Genomic DNA, 14723 nt, shown 5'->3' with positions numbered 1-14723 from the left:
ATTAAATAGGTTGTGGGTAAAAGGAAAACTTCCTGCTTAGTAAAAGAGAACTTTAAAAAAAAATAAGCTAGTAAGTTCTTGTACGTTCCAGGCTAGGCAGGTACTTGTCAGATGGTTATCTAGGTCCAGGTGTGTGCCCATGTTAAAGTGGCTCTCCACATTCTCACACCGGTGAATTTGTGTGATCCCCTCTGATTTAAGTTCTGGTTCAGTTGCACAAAGACTGTGGTGCAAGGTTCTGGAAATCATGAGGCGGTTCGTAAAAGAGCCGACAGAGGGTCATTCACATGGGAACTAGAGGGAACGAGGATGCTCTGGAACGCACCTATGCCATTCATGGCCTCAGCAGTGATTTCTGGAACATCTGGAGCAGTGCCTCTCAAGCAAATCCTCTACGTGGTAGCCTGTTAAATTGCAGATTCTGTTGCAGTGAATCAGGGCAGGACCTGAACTTCTGCCTTACAGGCTCCCAGGTGATGTCAGTGCTGCTGGTCAGGGAGATGGCACTTTGAGTACCAAGACTCACCCAACAATGACCCCACTGCTCACGAAAGGCATGAGAAGGTGGGGTTCCTGCCTCCTTGAAGCCCCGCACAGTGCTTGGACCCTGTGCAGGGAACAGAGCTGCACAGAGCAGGATGAGAGTTCCTCCCAGGGCAAGAGATAGACCCAGCATCCAAAACTGAACCTTGCGTCTGGAGAGCAGTCAGTCATACTGACAGTATTTTAGGCTTTTCATCTGCACCATCGAACGTGGAGTTGGCACCTTCCATTTGATTGCCTAGTGACATTTAAAAATATGTATATTTTTAAAGATTTTATTTATTCATGAGAGACACACATAGAGAGAGAGGCAGAGACACAGGCAGAGGGAGAAGCAGGCTCCATGCAGGGAGCGTGACGTGGGACTTGATCCCAGGACTCCAGGATCATGCCCTGGGCTGAAGGCAGGCGCCAAACCACTGAGGCACCCAGGGAACCCTAAAAAAAATTTTTTTTTTTTAATTTTTATTTATTTATGATAGTCACAGAGAGAGAGAGAGAGAGAGGCAGAGACACAGGCGGAGGAAGAAGCAGGCTCCATGCACCGGGAGCCTGATGTGGGATTCGATCCCGGGTCTCCAGGATCGCGCCCTGGGCCAAAGGCAGGCGCCAAACCGCTGCGCCACCCAGGGATCCCTAAAAAAATATTTTTGATGAAGAAATGTTACCATATGGAAAGTTATAGGGAATAATATAATAAAAATATTGAACACTGTTCAGCTCTATCACAAAGTTAATATTTTGCTCTATTTTTAAAAATAATAAAACCTGCAGGAATAACCAAAGCCCTTTATGTATCCCCTCAGCTTTTTTTAATTTAAAGATTATTTATTTATTTAGAGAGCACAGGCAAGGAGAGGGGCAGAGGGGGACAGAATCCCAAGCAGACTCCCTGCTGAGCATGGAGCCCAGCATGGGGCTTGATCTCATGGCCCTGATATTATGACGTGAGCCAAAATCAAGAGTCACATGCTTTACTGACTGAGCCACCCAGGCGCCCCTGTATCCTCCTTAGTCTTTTCTCTTCCATCTCACCAGAGCGTGATCACTGTCCTGAGCTGGCACGTGAATTCATTCTTCCAGCATGTTCACCGGGCATCTTCTACATGCCAGGCCTACATAACTAGAGTTAGAGTGGACAAGACAGCAGCCTCACGAGCTTTTGTTGCAGCAAGGGAGCCTGACAAACGCAGATACAGGAGTGTTGTTTTGCTTGTTTCTGGTCTCTGCATCCTGCATCAACAGCATCATCTGTACCTTTAACTTGGATCTTTCACTCGGCATTTATGCACGTTGCGCTATCTAGCTCTAACTCGTTCATTTTGACTGTTATAGAGTATTCCATCCTATTCAGTCGTAGTCCTCTACTTCTTTGTTTGCATGTTCTGCTGTCACTGAGCACGTATATATAGGTTGTTTCTGATTTTTTTAGTTACAAACTGCCGACACATCTCCTCGTGCACATTTGCAGAGTTCTCGGGTGTGTGTTCGGACCTGGAATGGCAGGATAAGATTCAGAGAGTTTGTGCTTCTTCAGCTTTAGCAGAGGTTGCCAGATGGTTCTCCATGTTGCTTACACCGGTTTACATAATCACTGGGGGTGAAGACGTGACTGGAGCATCGTTTTCCCTCTCTCAGGCGCCTGTGTTTGTGTTTTATGTTCGTTGTGTTGATTCTCATTGCAGGTTGGGCCACGGAGCACGGTTTTGAGGACACAGTGTCTCTGTAACCGCCTGGCCTACTTTGGCAGTGACTTCTTCATTGCGCCCCGGAGAGTGAACGTTGAGGACACAATCAAGCTGTTCCTTCGCGTGACCACCAACCCCGTCGGGGTGTCTTTGCTCATAAGCCTTTTAGGCTTCTATATGCTCACATGTGTGTGGGCTTGGAGAAAGGATCAAGCAGACATGCAGAAGGTCAGGAGACTTTGATTCCAGAAGCTTTGCCACAGTGTCTTGAGTATGTTGAACAAGATGGAAAACCTGTTCACCAGAAGAGGCTGGTAGCGTCGAACAAGGTGGCATAGAAATTCAAGGAAGACTTTTTTCCTTAAATTTCTCTTCATGTCTCCTTGTCTCAGGGCTTAGCAACTTCACACTTTGTCTCTCTCTCTCTCTCTCTCTCCTCTCTTTTTCTTTCCTTTAGTGGAGGTTAAACTCTCCTATGATTCATTTAGGTTAGGAATAAGCCAGAACATCTAGAGAACTTAGCCAAAATCAGATGCAAGTTTATCTCACTTTATACTTTGGATATGAAAGTTTTGTGGGAGTGAAATTATAATTTCATATAACTGCGTTATATAAGAAACCTGTAAGGAATCTCTTTTTGGAATAACAACAAAAATCCCTTGATGACAGCCTCTTCTGTGCATTTCTTATTCTTATGTTTCCTTACACTTAGAAATTCTAGAATACACGCTGTCCATTTCTTTGATGCTATGGGTATAGAGTTGCCAGTTTTAGTAAATAAAAATATAGGACACCCAGTTAAATTTGAATTTCATATAAATAGTGAAGACATTTTTAGTATAAGTGCACTCCCATATGATTCCTCATTTATCTGAAATTCGCACTGAACTAGGCATCCTCCCTGTTGTGTGGTAACCCCACCGTCCTGAGAGGGCGGTGGAAAGATTTCGAAGCCCAAAACCTGATCAGCTGATTCTATGAATATTTCATTTTAGAGGCGTAAACCCAGGCCCTCCAGCCCTCAGCCCTGTTCCATCACTTAGGTCTGCTTGTTTATCTACTATCCGCACATCACTCTTGCTTTCCACCAAGTTGCCAAAGCTGGAGCTGTGCACCCCCCTCCTGAGATGAAGATCCTTCTTGGTTCTGCATTTCCTGCAGGTGAAGGTCACCGTCCTGGCTGATAATGACCCCAGCTCTCAGTTTCACTACCTTCTTCAGGTCTCCACTGGTTATCGAAGAAAGGCTGCCACAACAGCGAAGGTGAATGAAATGAATGTTCTTTACTCCCTGCCCTGTGTCTTTGACCACATGAGATACACTCTGACATGGTGACACCCTGGTGTCCAGTGGCACGTTTCAAGGGCAGTTCCTTGCTCTAAGCTGTGCATCTGCAGAGCCCCCTGCACTTGTCCAGCCCCCCAGAGACTTCACCTCAGTACAGCTCTGTCTGTCTCCCTCTCTCCTTAGGGATAAACCCAGAGAATCCTGTTAGGACTTACTGCATTTTATTTCTTTGTCATGTTTTAGGTGGTTATCACCCTTTATGGATCAGAGAGACGGAGTGAGCCCCATCACCTCTGTGACCCCCAGAAGGCAGTCTTTGAGCGAGGGGGACTGGACGTCTTCCTCCTCAGCACTAAGTCCTCCCTAGGGGAGTTGCATGGCGTGCGGCTCTGGCATGACAATTCGGGTACCAGTCCTTCTTGGTAAGTACCTGCGCCAGGCTGCCTTGTCCTTTCTTCTCTGTGGATCTTCAGCGCTCTGGGGCAAGACCAGTGTGCCATCGCAACACACAGCAATAACGCTGTGGGCCAAATGGTAATAAATGCCTATCAGATTTAAGTTTCAAAACATTTATGAAGGAGAAACCCTGAAAAGAAATAGGGAAAATTAACAATATGATTTTGTGTGGATGGTAAAGTGATAGATGATTTTTTTTCTTTTCTTTCTTTTTAAATATTTTATTTATTTATTTGAAAGAGTGAGCGAGTAAGAATGCAAGCGGGGGAGAGAGAAGCAGGCTCCTCGCTGAGCAGGGAGCCCAATGCAGGGCTTGATCCTAGGACCTGGGGATCATGACCTGAGCTGAAGGCAGATGCTTAACTGACTGAGCCACCCAGGTGTCCTTTTCTTTCTTTCTTTTTTTTTTTTTTTAAGTAGGCTCCATGCCTGGCTTGGAGCACGGGGCTTGAACTCATAACCCTGGGATCAAGATCTGAGCTAAGATTAAAAGTCAGATGCCTAACTGACAGAACCACACAGGCACCTCTGGACTATATATTTTAAATGGAGGCCTTTGTTGTATGTAAATTATATCTCAATAAAGTTGATTTTTTAAGTATGCATATAGAGAAAGATCTAGAACTATATATAATAAATATAACCAATAACTATCTGAGTAGTAGGATTATGCATTTTTAAAAATTCAGTATATTTTTAGATATTTTCAAAATTGTGAACAATGAATTCGTACACTTATGTTGGATTCTTTTTCTCACACATGAAATAAGAAAGTAAGTTACGGGATCCCTGGGTGGCGCAGCGGTTTGGCGCCTGCCTTTGGCCCAGGGCGCGATCCTGGAGACCCGGGATCGAATCCCACATCAGGCTTCCGGTGCATGGAGCCTGCTTCTCCCTCCGCCTGTGTCTCTGCCTCTCTCTCTCTCTGTGACTATCATAAATAAATAAAAAATTAAAAAAAAAAAAAAAAAAGAAAAAGAAAGTAAGTTACAGGGACGCCTGGGCGGCTCAGTGGTTGAGCACCTGCCTTTGGCTCAGGTCATAATCCTGGGATCTGGGATCGAGTTCTGCAATGGGCTCCCTGCATGGAGCCTGCTTCTCCCTTTGCCTGTGTCTCCGCCTCTCTCTGTGTCTCTCATGAATAAATAAATAAAATTAAAAAAAAAAAAAAAAGAAATACTAGGACCATAAAAAGTTCGTTTCTCACCAGTGAGAAAGTGGGGTTTCCCCCCCCTTTTTTTTTAAATATTTTATTTATGTATTCATGAGAGACATACAGAGAGGCGGAGACACAGGCAGAGGGAGAAACTGGCTCCCTGTGGGGAACCTGATGCAGAACTCAATCCCAGGATCCTGGGGTCATGAGCCAAAGACAGACACTCAACCACTGAGCCACTCAGGTGCCCCTTTTTTCTCCTTTTTTATACTTTACTCATAAATGAAAAACTTTAACAGTGTAAGATACATGAGCTAAGCTGAAATCGAATGCACCTTAGTCACCTGTGATTTTATGAACTGCCTCAATAGGAGAGTGCCCAGAAATATTTTAGCTTTAAAGGAATATGTAGTCATCACACAGGAAATACTATCAACTAAAATTAAGCAAAGATTTTGACCGGAGAGATTTAAGTTGCTTTATAACATGAAATATAGGCTCTCGGAGAAATAGCTTCATGACTCTAAAAGAGGTGGTTAATGGACTAATTGCAAGATGACATCAAGCAACTTGAACAGTCAGATGTCCCAGATGTCCAAGTTCGTTGGCAGTTGAAGTTGGTGGAGAAATTAGTGGAGAAATTGAATTGGTGAATTCAATTCAAGTCAAGAAAGTGAATTGGTGGAGAAATTAGACACATGGTAAACCATTGTGGTTGGAAGGAGGGTGGAACCTCCGGGCCTCTGGTTCTGTGAAGTCAAGATGAAGCTACAGACCCCAACAGGATGAGAAGTCATTAACATAAATGTTGCAGACCACTCCCCAGCCCTCAGGTACCCCACCCCCACCCCCCCAGGCCCTGGTGACAGAAGATGGAGGCAGATGGGCTCGTGAAGAGGTGGCAGGGCACTGGTACGAGTGAACAAGGAAAGTCAAGGGATACATACACACCCTGAACTGTTCCTAAGTTATAGATGTCGCATTCTGGATTTGATACATCAATTAGAGGTCCGGAAGGGAGAAATTGGATCAGCTCTTGTTTCTTTCTTTAGTTATTGCTTCACCATGAAAAGGATCCACTTACTGGCAGTGCAAAATTACTTCTTGTTACAGCAACTTGCTTGTGCCCACCTCCCTAATGTACTTATCTTCATTTTACCATAGGTATGTAAACCAGGTAATTGTCAGTGACATGGCCAGTAAAAGGAAATGGTGCTTCCTGTGCAACTGTTGGCTGGCCGTTGACCTCGGAGAGTGCCAGCGTGACCGGGTCTTCATGCCAGTCTCAAAGAAAGAACTCTTTTCCTTTAGGTATTGGTGAGAAAATGGTGGTGTTTTGCAGGTCTCTACTGTTCTGTTAGTTTTTCTTCATTCTTCTTTCTGCTTCTCAGACTGGAGAACTCCAGCTGAGCTATCTTCAGGTATGTTGATTCTTTCATCTGACTGCTCAGATCTACTCTGGAGCCTTTCTAGTGAACTTGGCATTTCACTTAATGTGTTTTCAACTGCAGACTTTCTGTTTGGTTCTTTTTTTTTTTTTTTTAAGATTTTATTTATTCATGAGAGACACAGGGAGAGAGGTAGAGACAGGCAGAGGGAGAAACAGACTTCCTGCGGGGAGCCCGATGTGGGGCTCAATCCCAGGATCCTGGGATCACGACCTTTGCCAAAGGCAGAGTCTCACTGAGCCACACAGGTCCCTTATTTGGTTCTTTTAAAAAAATAATTTCTAGGGGATCCCTGAGTGGCTCAGTGGTTTAGCGCCTGCCTTTAGCCCAGGGCGTGATCCTGGAGTCCTGGGATCGAGTCCCATGTTGTGCTCCTTGTATGGAGCCTGCTTCTCCCTTTGCCTGTGTCTCTGCCTCTCTCTCTGTGTGTGTCTCTCATGAATAAATAAATAAAAATCTTAAAAAAAAATAATTTCTAGGGTCCTGGGATCAAATCCCACATTGGGCTCCCCACGGGGAGCCTGCTTCTCCCTCTGCCTATGTCCCTGCCTCTCTCTGTGTGTCCCTCATGAATAAATAAATAAAATAATAATAATAATTTCTATATGTCTATTGATGTTTTCTATTTGGCAAGATACTATTCTCATTTACTTTCCTTTAGTCCTTTACATATGGTTTCCTTTAGTTCTTTGAATACACTTAAAATAGCTGATTTAAAGTTTGATTTATTTATTTATTTATTTTTAAACTATTTATTTATTTATTTTTTTATGATAGTCACAGAGAGAGGCGCAGAGACATAGGCAGAGGGAGAAGCAGGCTCCATGCACCGGGAGCCCGACGTGGGATTCGATCCCGGGTCTCCAGGATCGCGCCCGGGACCAAAGGCAGGCGCCAAACCGCTGCGCCACCCAGGGATCCCTAAAGTTTGTTTTAATATATCCAGTGGGGATCCCTGGGTGGCGCAGCGGTTTGGCGCCTGCCTTTGGCCCGGGGCACGATCCTGGAGACCCGGGATCGAATCCCACGTCGGGCTCCCGGTGCGTGGAGCCTGTTTCTCCCTCTGCCTGTCTCTGCCTCTCTCTCTCTCTCTCTGTGACTATCATGAATAAATAAATAAAATCAAAAAATAAATAAATAAATAAATAAATAAATAAATAAATAATAAATCTTTAAAAAAAAAAAAATTTAATATATCCAGTGTCTTGGCTTCCTCAGGGACAGTGTATTTATTGTTCTGTGTGTACGCACATGCACATGTTCTTTCTTTTGGTGTCTTGTGATCTTTTGTTAAAAATTAGACCTTTTAAGCAATAGAGTGTGGCAGTCCTGGAAATCCGATTTCCTTTCCCTCCCCCAGGATTTCTTGTTCTTAGAGTGTGTCATTGTTGTCTAGTGACTTTTCTGAATGAATTATGTATTCTTCATCATGGCATGCAACTGAAGTTTCTGCCCAGCTTGTTTTGTGGTCAGCTAATGTTTGGACGGAGATCTTATAAATGCCTGGAATCAGCAAATCTCCCAGTCTTTGCTGAGGGGTTTTGTGTGCATGTTGTGGCATGCTTTCAACACTCAGTGAGGCAACTGACAGCTCTGCCTTAGCCTTCACTTCCTGCTTCCCGAGAGCTTCAAGGTCATCCAGGGGTGAGAACTTAAGGCATTCTCAAGGGTTTTTTGAGCATGCACACAGCTCTGGGCATGTATTTGGCCTTCCAGATTCCCAGAAATATGTCAGAGCTTTTCAAACCTCCCATAGACTTCCTGTTTCCCAGTTTTTTTCTTTTAAGCTTTTTGGTTAGCCTGTTGCTCACCCACCAGGGCAGACAACTGTGAATTTAAACAATTGCCTCTAAATATTTTTTGATAGTGCCCTAGGGGAAAAGCATTTTACAGCAGGTGAGCACCCAGTCAAGTCAAATAAGGACAGCCTTGCACGTTGGGTTTTCCAGGGGACTACCAGACAAGTCAGATAATCACAATTCTCTGGGAAGGAGGCTTTGAAGTATCTCCAGTCCCATTCTGCCCTCCTCTTACTGGCAGCTGCTTTTCACTATGATTAAAGACTGTCAGGTTATCATATAGCTAGAGAAAAGGAGATGGAACTAGGGCAAGCCACAATGCCACAGAGTTAACTGTTTTTACTGATATTCAGACATTTTTCTTAAATAACCACTCTCAGGTTGCTATAATACTTGGGTTATTTATGTGAACTCTGATGTGGTTATTTATGTGAATTCTGGCTTTTTCTTTAAAGATTTTATTTATTTTAGAGTGTGTACAGGAATGAGGGGAGGGGCAGAGTGGGAAGAAGAGAATCTCGGGCAGACTCTGCGCTGAGCACAAAGCCCAGTGCAGGGCTCAGTCTTATGACCCTGAGATCATGGCCTGAGCTGAAATCAGAGTCAGATGGTCACCTGACTGAGCCGCTCAGGCGCCCCCAATTCTGGCTATTTATTTTTATATTTTTAAAGATTTTATTTATTTATTTATTCATGAAAAACAGAGAAAGAGGCAGAGACACAGTCAGAGGAAGAAGCAGGCTCCCTGTGGGGAGCCCGATATGAGACTTGAACCTGGGACTCTGGAATCACGCCCTGAGCCAAAGGCAGATGCTCAACCACAGAGCCACTCAGGCATCCCAAATTCTGGCTTTTTATTTTATTTTTAAAGATTTTATTTATTTATTCATGAGAGACAGACAGAGAGAGAGAGAGAGAGAGGCAGAGACATAGGCAGAGGGAGAAGCAGGCTCCATACAGGGAGCCTCGATGTGGGACCTGATCCCAGGACCCCAGGATCATGCCCTGGGCCGAAGGCAGGTGCTAAACTGCTGAGCCACCCAGGGATCCCCATAAATTCTGGCTTTTTAAAAGAAGTTTTATCATTGCTGGTATGGAAGAGAGAAAATTCAGAGATATTTACTCTTTTATTTTCACGGATCCAAATGGATTTACTACTAAGAGCAATAGTAGCAGTGAGTCATATTTTGTCACTGCCCAGAAGCTTGATTCTGAAGGGGTGACGTGATGAGAGCCAGGTGTTACCTGCATATGCAGTGGAGACAGATACATGACAGAAGAGCAACGCTAGGCTGAAAAGACTGATCTGATCTAAGTGCTTCTGGAAAACCTACGAGTCCTCCTTGTGAACTTAAACATTATCTTTATTACCCTGCAATGTAAGCCCATCTCTCAAGGGGTGGAAAGGAGGCATTTCTTCTTTTATAACCCTGGAATGTCTCTGGGGAGTGGGATGTCTCCGTCTTTACAACCTGGAACTGTAAATAAAGTTGCACTAAATAGAATCACTATCTTTGTCCTTCCAGGGCTGTTTATTCAGAGATACCAGAGAAGATGGGAGCACAGTCTTTATTAATCCTAGATGTGAAGTGTTGGTGGGGATCTGCATTCCCAAACTGCCTCTGCTATTGCCTGTCTCCTCTCAATCTGGCTTTGAGTCTTAAAGTATGCTGCCTTTTCTCTTTTTAATATGTTCTCTTTCTCGTCAGTGTCCCAAGTTTAATTATAACTGTTTTGGTTGTGGATTTTCTTTTTTATCTTGTTTGGTATTCACACGGTACTTCAAGAAAAATGTTTTATTGTGGTAAAATACACATAACATAGAATGTACTTTGAATGTGCAGCATCATGCCTTCCAGTCTGAAAAAGTCTGACTTCGCTTGTGAAAATATCGCCCCTCGGCATTCCCTGTATTGGAACCTCTCAAACTATCTTCTGTGTTTTTAAAATGGACCTGCATATTTATCATATTTTTGTCTCTCTGCAGTTATCCTGGGTCAGTTCCGCAGTACAGCCTTTCAGTTCACTAATTTTCTCGTCCGCCATGTCTGTACCTCCTACGTTTTTCATTTTAATGACCATATTTGCAGATTTAAGATGTCAAATTAAGTCCTGTGTTTTTGTTATTTATTCTTCTTAAGTGAATGTTCCTTGACTTGTCTCTTTTAAGCAACCTGAAATACTTATTTTAAAATCTTTGTCAGACTGTTCCACAAAATTAATTTCTTCAGGACTGAGTTACTACTGTGTTGGCTGCCATTCTCCACATTCAATTTCTTCGTGTGTTTAGGAATTAGAGATTATATGTTTATTTGGGGCAGTTTTATTGTTAAATTTCTCTCCCTCTCCCTCTCCTCTGACTAGTAGTCTTGCTACTGTTCCATGCAGTCCTTCACATCACTAGTCTAAAATTAGGTAGACCAGATTATATTACAGTAGTTTGGAGCTCCTGCCCCTCACTGTAATGAACAAAAAGTAGGGCTATTGCAGATCTTATCATGAACCAGTGTGTTTTATTGGCTCAATTCCTGCTGTTCTTTTTTCACCCACCTCCATACCTGTAAATTGGAGTCTTTTGTTACGCAGTATCCCTTCATGAGCTCTAGCCTGAACCTGGGCTCCCTTGAGGTTGGCTTTACTCTCCCTTCCCCCCTCCCCAGACACTTTGAGTTCCAGGACCCTATGAGAGGCAAAGCCCCGCCTGTGTGCTGCCTTCTTCCAGACCTGGGCACAGAAATCCTGTGACTTCCCTGCTCATCATCACTTTTTCTCATTCCATTTCTCCTCAGAGAGAGTTATCCTGTTTTTAAGCCCAGCCAATATTTTTTATTCTTTCTTTTTGTATCTTATTTCTAGTTCCTCCACATTTGGAGTAGAGCAGGTCCTCGAAGTATGAATTTACTGAACTATCTTGAGTGGAAACCTAATGCAAACTTTTGAAAAGCAAAAGATTTATCAAAACTCTTAGAAAGCTTAAAAAAAAAAAAACACTTTAATTTTTTTTTTTTTTTTTTTTTTTTAATTTATGATAGTTACAGAGAGAGAGAGAGAGGCAGAGACACAGGCAGAGGGAGAAGCAGGCTCCGTGCACCGGGAGCCCGACGTGGGATTCGATCCCGGGTCTCCAGGATCGCGCCCTGGGCCAAAGACAGGCGCCAAACCGCTGCGCCACCCAGGGATCCCAACACTTTAATTTTAAACTCTCATACCATATAAATTAACCTTATCCTCAAAAACCTTTAGTCCTGGGGATCCCTGGGTGGCGCAGCGGTTTGGCGCCTGCCTTTGGCCCAGGGCGCGATCCTGGAGACCCGGGATCGAGTCCCACATCGGGCTCCCGGTGCATGGAGCCTGCTTCTCCCTCTGCCTGTGTCTCTGCCTCTCTCTCTCTGTGACTATCATAAATAAATAAAAATTAAAAAAAAAAAAAAAAAAAAAACCTTTAGTCCTAAAATCACCAGAGAATCATGCTGCCGTGTCATTTGAAAGCACCTTCAAGGGGTATAAGAGAGTGGCTGGGTGGTTGAGATAAGCCTGATGCCGGGCAAATCACATCTTCTTCTAGAACACTATCAGGATCAAAACTCACATCTCTCCTGTTCTCATTTATCTTTGTAGACACCTGTTCTCCTCCATCATTGTAGAAAAGCTCACCCAGGATTATCTGTGGCTCTCGGTTTTAACTCGACATCCCTGGAACCAGTTCACAAGAGTCCAGAGGCTCACCTGTTACATGACCTTGCTTCTGTGCAACATGGTCATCAATGTTATGTTCTGGAGGACAAGCAGCACCACTGCCAAGAGAGACGAGCAAGGTAGGGGTGAGCCTGACGTGTGGTGTTTGTGGTGTATGATCCTGTTACTGTACTGCATCCTCCTTTTCAGGGTCAGAAGCAGCCCTGCTGGGCCTTTGCTTTCCCTTTGCTGCCCTAACATTTGAATACTTTACAGATTTCCTCACTGTTCCCATTCATTAATGAGTGAAGCAGGCTTGGGAACACATCGGGATCTTTACTGCCACGATGATGTCCTCTCCTTAGATAATCATGGTTAAATTACCAAATAAATACCTAAACCCAGAAAAAGAATGACTGAGATGATTTCAGTTCTTGAGGATGAAGGTTGACACAATGCTCTTATTCCAGTGGGTCCATTTGCTGTGACCTGGTCCCAGGTGATCATCAGCGTCCAAACTGCTGTCCTTCTCTTCCCTGTCAATCTTGTAATTGGGCGCCTCTTCCCACTGATCCAGCCACAGGAACCCCGGCCTGTCTTGCCTCCCAGCCAAGCCTCCTGCCTCTCGGATGCTACTTTTGAGCCTCTGTCTCTCACAGAGGTGGCTGAGGTAAGCTTCGTGTCTAATTTGATAGGTAGATGGCGGGCCCTGCTTCCCGTGTTGTGAGAAAGGCCAGTGGAGAGGATCTCCTGGAAAGCTCTCCAGTCCTATTAACCTTGATACCTTTTCTCTAACTCCTGTCCCCTGGGCCATGATGCATCATGCCCCTCATCTGTCCTCTTAATGTATTCTGAGGGCTAGGTGTGAACCATATTGTACTACTCTAGAGTTTTCATTGTTGATGTTTGATCAAACTGTCTCTTCTTTCATTCGGTATTCCCTCATAAAACTAGTTTTGAAGCTACTATGAGGTGACTGCTTTCTGAAAAAGGAGAAAGAAAATGAAAAATGGAGGTTCTTTCCACTAAGCGTTTGGCTCTCCAAGTAAAGCCTTACCACCTATAACAGCTACCAGTCCTGGGTGAATGTCACACTGATTTTTCTTGTCTTGGTTTTACATTTAGGAATTAAAGGAAACTGTGGGATTCCTGCTCAGGAGAAATACATACCTACTCTCAGAGTGTGAACAATCCTTATGGACTTCTTATAGCATTAACAAGCTGGTTCAGCTTTTATCCAGCCTCATCTGTTCTCACTTAGAGCGTCACGGCTCTCACCAGCAGGCAGGACCCCATCGGGCAAATGGTAAACCTCAGGTTTTAGTAACTGATCTGTTCTCTGCCTCCCACTTGCTTGCCTCTTACTCCTTCCTACCTCTTGGTATAACCAGCAGGCGTGATACGACCTTCTGCTTATTTCACTTTGCTTAAGCTTCCAGGATAGAGCTGATAGCTTTAAGGACAATATATCTGGTGATACAAAGTAAAGGATGAAGAAAGAACCCACAAAAGTGCCCTCTGTTTTAGATCCCTTTACACTCCATCTGCTTTGTTGGGGGCTCTTGAGACTTGTCATTCTTTCTGTGGAATAGTGAGATTATGTGATTTATGGAATCTTGAATATAGTCTTCACGTCTTGGGTACTTACTGTAGTTCTCGTGAAGAAGCCCAGTTAGGTTTAAATTCTTACTTGATTCTAGATCAAAGTGTAGAGTTTTAGAAATTGTTACTAATGCACTAATTCACCAGCATGCTCAGAGAAGACAATAATTGTGTCCAGTCTCCACTGATTGGTAGATTTATCCTCATCATCAGTGAATGAGTTGCTGCTTTCTGCCAATGAGCACTATCTGTTGACCCCCCACTTGCAGAAGTGTGAGCCCTGCCCTGTATTTGCAGTGGTTCCTGATAGCCACCACCATCTCTGCTGTTACCTGCTGGGAGTTGTGCAGCGGCTCCATTCTCACTTAAGTGCCGTGGGTCCCACTCAGGCCGACCAGCTTTGTGACGTCCTAGATGCCACCAACCAACTGCAAAAACTCCAGAAGCTCTTGGAAACACGTGTTCTTCACCTCGAGCAGGGGCCCTCCAGGTAAGGCCCGGCACCTGGCTTCCCTGAACACCTGCTGTCATCCCGAACCTCTCTCTCCCCACTGTTGGTGTTCAGATGGTTCCTTTAACCTCTCTTCTGCAGGGAGGTCACCAGTTTCCCCCTCCTGAGCCCAGAAGAAGGGAAGGAGCCCATCGCTTACAGCCTGCCCAGAGGAGTGACTTATATCTGCTGGCTCTGTCTGGGTGTCACTAGCCTGGTTGCAGCCTTTTTTACTGCACTTTATAGCCTGGAACTGACCAAAGACCAAGCCACCAGCTGGGTGATGTCAGTGATACTATCAGTGCTTCAAAACATTGTCATCAGCCAGCCAATAAAGGTATGTGAAAAGCAGATAGTATCAGCCCAGGGGCCCCCTGTGGTTGCAGGTAGCTCAGAAAAAGGAGATCCTTTGGTGTCAATTTAAAGTGCCTCATGGTTCTGACAATTTGACAAAAGAAAAAAAAAAAAACAGAAATAGGCAGAATGAAATTTCAGGTATGTGTGAAGTCATGGAAAAAACTAAGGAGAACTGATGGAGTGAGTAATAGAAGCAGAGCAGAAAAAGATTGCCAAGTTAGG

General features: G+C 44.2%; 1 protein-coding gene across 11 annotated transcripts in view; it reads left to right on the top strand.

The window, feature by feature from the left end:
• Window positions 1-14723, top strand: part of PKD1L3 (polycystin 1 like 3, transient receptor potential channel interacting) — a 67232-nt gene that overhangs the window by 26153 nt on the left and 26356 nt on the right. For all 11 annotated transcript variants that reach the window (XM_041770667.1, XM_041770668.1, XM_041770663.1 and 8 more), the window contains 9 exons: window positions 2229-2459; window positions 3393-3494; window positions 3762-3940; window positions 6295-6441; window positions 11996-12192; window positions 12523-12722; window positions 13178-13358; window positions 13952-14144; window positions 14247-14481. In XM_041770667.1, coding sequence (XP_041626601.1) covers window positions 2229-2459; window positions 3393-3494; window positions 3762-3940; window positions 6295-6441; window positions 11996-12192; window positions 12523-12722; window positions 13178-13358; window positions 13952-14144; window positions 14247-14481 — 1665 coding nt within the window. The remainder of the gene's footprint in view (window positions 1-2228; window positions 2460-3392; window positions 3495-3761; window positions 3941-6294; window positions 6442-11995; window positions 12193-12522; window positions 12723-13177; window positions 13359-13951; window positions 14145-14246; window positions 14482-14723) is intronic.

This window comes from Vulpes lagopus, chromosome 10 (assembly GCF_018345385.1).
Source record: "Vulpes lagopus strain Blue_001 chromosome 10, ASM1834538v1, whole genome shotgun sequence".
Classification (NCBI taxonomy): domain Eukaryota; kingdom Metazoa; phylum Chordata; class Mammalia; order Carnivora; family Canidae; genus Vulpes; species Vulpes lagopus.
This window is presented reverse-complemented; position numbering and strand designations above follow the sequence as displayed.